The sequence below is a fragment of the Aegilops tauschii genome, chromosome 4 (genome assembly GCF_002575655.3).
Source record: "Aegilops tauschii subsp. strangulata cultivar AL8/78 chromosome 4, Aet v6.0, whole genome shotgun sequence".
Taxonomy (NCBI): Eukaryota; Viridiplantae; Streptophyta; class Magnoliopsida; order Poales; family Poaceae; genus Aegilops; species Aegilops tauschii.
The window spans coordinates 72,228,316-72,233,061 of record NC_053038.3 but is presented as its reverse complement, the minus strand read 5'-3'; the positions used below and the strand labels follow the sequence as shown (position 1 = coordinate 72,233,061).

Below are 4,746 nucleotides of genomic sequence, written 5' to 3'. Positions count from 1 at the left end.
TATATGATACATCATTCACAAAAAAAACTCATTTTGGGCATTCAAAAAATGGGAAATGGAATTTTTTTCCTGTTTCACTGATGAAAATGGAAAATGGTCTAATATTTTTAAAAATTGAGGTGGTTCAAGTTTGCAACAAAGAGTTGGTTGGTTCTTCACAACAAAATCAAAATGAAAAATGCTTTTTTCACGCAAAAAATACTTATTTCAATCAATTAAGACCATTTTAGATGGTCATAAGATTGACAAAGTGTTTACCGCGTTTTGATTGGTCCACAAGCATCTCACGCGGATCACGCATCCACACAGTCGGATACTCCCTGATCCGACGGCAGCCCTCACCCCCTCACGGCCTCACCCTCTCACCCCACGTAGCCCAATCACCCACGCACCCACGGCCCCTTCTCTCCCACGCACCCACGGCTGCCAACCCTAGCCCTCTCCCTCCCTTATATCTCAATCCACCGCTGCCCCAACCCTAGCCCAACCCAATCCGCCGCCGTCCTCTTCTCCAGTCGCACCGGCGACCTCCAACCTCATCGCCGGCAGCCCCTCCCCTCTCCTCCTAGATCCACTCGGGCTACTCATGTCGTGGCCATCCTCTCTCTCCTCTCTCTCCACCGCACACCACTCCTCTCACTCCCCCATGCAGCGAACCCTAGCGCTCCCCAATCCAGATCCCTCCCCTTCCCTCGCCGCCATCCACCGCCGCTCGCCGCCGGCCTCGACCCCCTCCCTCGCCTGCCCTCTGAACACTGTCGCCTGCCAGATCCACTGCAGCCCCCACCCTGGCCTCTCTCTCCCGTACTGCACGCCGCCGCCACACACGGCACCGCGCAACAAGGGGCTCGCATCGCTCCGACCAGATCCGATTGGCGCCTCCCTGGCCTCGGATCAGGCCTGCACGACCCGGGTGCCACCACGGCCACCACCGGGAGGCGTGGATTCATGCGTGCTCCGGTTGCGGGTTCGTGTCCTCAAGGTCTCCTTTCTGCGCCCCAGTCACGATTTGGTTTGCTCTCTCCCCTACCCTGATGCGGCCAGTTCTCCATACACAGGTGCACAAGAGACCTCGTCTCCACTCCAAGGCCATTCGTGCTGGCGTAGATTGGCGTGATCGCACACGTTGGCTGGACGGCGGCGACACTGACCTCCTCCGCCGGGTCTCCCAAGAGGCCGTGCATCCTGCCGCGACCACCTCTACTGCGACGGTGGTGGCCGACCTGCAATGCGACCGCTGCATCGCCAGTAACCTCTTCGGTGAGCACTTTACCTCTGCCTCCCTCCTCTACCTAGATCCCGTGACTGAGCCACACTCTGTAGCATATGGATTACTGCTTGTATGGCCATGAGGAATGAAATAATTTTGCAGCTAACAATTCTAGTTTCGTCTTGGAGGAGTTGCTGCACCACTAGTTGTTTCTATTGTGTGCTGGACAGTAGATGTGGATAGCCTGCATGCTGTTTCTTAGGACATTAAGCTGCGTAAGGATAAACTGACATAAGTACGCTAGTCTGAAGGGTCGATAACTCACATTTGTTTCTGAATTTAGTTGGTTTATCTGTCTGTGGTCCTCAATGTATTAAATGACAGCCAAAGGTATCCATCTATAGAGGCTTATCTACTAACTGTTGGACCTTGGAGGCTTATAGTGCGATGAAAGCCAAATGTATCTAATTAGCCAGTCGACAGGCTAAAACAACTAGCTATAAAATGACATCAAGTTCTGGTTTACATGTTATTCTTGTCGTTCATGCCGACAGACCTTTTGCTGTAGTGTTTAGAGTAGATTGAGTTTGCTAGCCCTCCTTTTTGTTTTTGTTCTTATTTTGGACAGATGCTTGGGGTGCATACTTTCTAGAATCTGCATTTGGATTTGCAGTTCGCGTTGTCGAAGAAAATTGTCGATTGTTTGATTGATGTTCTGACTTTTATGTGGACCAATCGTCCATTGTCTAAATCATTCTTTTAATCCTGCTACCCTTTTTGTATCCATGTACTGTTTATCTTGTTTAAGCATTAATGTATACTTTTCTTTCAACAATGGCAACACAAGCAGGAACCTCGGCTACTCCTCGTTTATGTCCCCAAGTGGTAGGGTTCTCTGTTCACGGGGGTCACCATCTAGGCATGCTTGCTGCTTCACCAGAATGCTGCATTGTTCTTTAGCTGTCGATTGTCTGTGTAGATTGACTGTATCGAGTTGAGGGCTTGAGGCAGGCTGTAGGTGATTAGAACAACCACCTGTTAAGTAAGATAGGCTGTAGTGTATGCTCTGAACATAAGCTTGTGCTGCTGCCAGTGTAGCGTATGCTCTAAACACAAGATCCTTTACTTGCTCTGGTTTGGTTAAGACTGATGATGCCGTGGATAAGAAAACAATTTAAAAGGTCTGTTGAAACAAGGTGGAAGCATGTTCTTTCTTGCAACGTACCCTAAACCCCTAAACCCTTTTTATTTGAACTTGTTAGTTATGTTCTGGAGTCTGGAATTTTTGAATCAATATCTATCTGATTAATGTATGCCTTGTTTTGTTTTTTAGTTTGTTGCAAAACATATATGTGGTGTATCTGATTAGATATGTTGTAAAAGAATGCTTGTCTCTGACACTGTTATTCTTATGATGATATATGTGCCCAGTTTTGTGTGTTTTGAATCAATATCTATCCAATTAATTACTGACCATGGTGAGCTCGCTTTGACCCTCTTTTGCTCCGTAGTGGTCCTGGTACATGAAAAGCAGGTCCTTTTAAATGTTTTGCTTCCTTGGTTGCATTCTGCTGTACACTCAAAAATATTTTCAATTTAGTGACAAGCAAACAATAAAATAGTCAAAAGGCTTTTATTTAATGTGCTTTTCGAAAATGAAAATGTGCTGTGATGTTCTCCTCTTTCTGTTGACATGTATGTTGAGTAATATCAAGCCATAATTATAGTCCCTCCAAGACATGCTCAAATGTAGTCACGTACAGATTTGTGTGGCTGAGGTACAGTTTTAAGATGAGATACGTATATATGGAACTCATGTAAGGGAATTAGAACTAGAGAAATATATATGTACGGGTACCTCGGCTATTGGAAATACCAACTATACAAGCATCTTTTTAATTACTACGCATCATATAGATTCTGTAGTGTATTAATCTCACTGGGTAGAGTGCCCTACTTGCACACTTTTATTGACTCGTTGGTTGCTGATTACTTTCGAGCGAGTAGCACATGTCTCAAGCAACTGTAGTATTCCTTTCCCTGAATTGCTCCCTTGTTTTGTTGTGGCCTTATGCTCCATGGTCAATGATGTGTGATGTATACATATTAAAACCAAAATTGGAGTAGTTTCAGTTGTGCATATTAGAACTGAATTATGCTCTGTTTTGCTGTAGTTGTATGCTCTTATTGCTGAATTGTTTAGTGGGTTGTACAAACTAAACTCGTCCAGTCAGTTTGCTATGATGTATTGTATAGTACTGTACTTAAGACGTCTTGTAGAATTTGGGCCTGAGCACTCTGGAATTTGGTTGTTGTTTGAGATTAATCTTTCCGAGCCATTAGAGTGGGTTCAAGGATGGATCTGCCCATTCATTGTGCAGAGGATCTTCTAATTTACCACTTGTCTACTAGTACATTAGTTATCATTACCTACATGCTCCCTTCTCTGCAAAGTAAAGACTAAAGAGGTACCTTAACTTCACAATCAAGTTATGACAGCAGTTTGATATTCCTTTTGCTACCACATGTCCTTTAGTCTTTCACTTTCTGATGCTGCTTTCCTTCATCATGCAGGCACGCCCCGATGCTCCCCTCGCTCTGGGCACCCAATGCCAGGCAGGCTGTGGATGCCCGGACCTCAACGCCGGCCGTGCTAATCCAGCTGCTCCATCCACGGCCATGCTCAACTTCGCTCCTGTTCAGTTGCCGCAGGTGAGACACTTGCCTCCATGCTTGGGTGATTCTACCATGCTCACTTAGTATCATACTTGAATCTATGCATGAATTTCACAAGTTTGGATGCATCATAGAACTTGTGGTGAACCTGTTACAGTGATGTTCATTGACGAACTGCACTTGTACCAATGTATCATGCTCCTATTTGGCAATTCAGTTTCACATTGCATGTGGATCTTAAACTTATACAGTAAGCTTAGTTATTTGCATATGTAAAATATGTTGACAAAGTGTTATGTTGGATTACTGCCTCATGTTGATGGCATTGTCTCTAAACATTTAATAATGTTTCTTTTTGGTGATCTGGATCAGGATCTAATGTTGTTTAGGTTGCTGCTGCTGTGACGGAAGACCAGAAGAGGCATTGAGATGCGCACCATAGTTTTAGTTGATGTTGCACCATGTTCTGGTGCTTGTGTCTCTGTTTTTGCTTATAAGCACACTTGTATGTGCTTGTGTATCGTGCTTGTGCATCTGTTTTTGCTTGTTTAAGTTGATGTTGGACGTGCGGACTTGTATGTGCTGTTGTGTGTATTTGGCTAAATCATTCTGAATTTAATCATTTAATCAAGAGAATTATTGAGTGTTTGCTGTTCAAATGTGTAAACTGGAAATCAGTGATAAAAAGACCAAATGTTCTATTAGACCAAATAATATATGGGCTCTAAAAAGGCTACGGCCCAAATAATAGTGGACTGGAACATTGTTTATTTCTGGAAAACCTGAACAAAAAGGCTTAATGAAATGGTCCGCAAAAGGGCCATGGCCCAGAAAATCAAAAGGACAAATTGTTGGGCTTG

The 4,746-nt window shown here is 44.5% G+C and overlaps 1 protein-coding gene across 1 annotated transcript; it reads left to right on the top strand.

The window, feature by feature from the left end:
* The first annotated feature begins 438 nt into the window (after positions 1-438).
* On the top strand, positions 439-4,545 carry LOC120962761 (uncharacterized). The gene is made up of 4 exons (XM_040386681.1): positions 439-982; positions 1,059-1,260; positions 3,785-3,922; positions 4,259-4,545. Exons 1-3 carry the CDS (start codon positions 587-589, stop codon positions 3,865-3,867), a joined length of 681 nt encoding a protein of 226 aa, XP_040242615.1. The 5' UTR covers positions 439-586; the 3' UTR covers positions 3,868-3,922; positions 4,259-4,545.
* Positions 4,546-4,746: the final 201 nt, after the last annotated feature.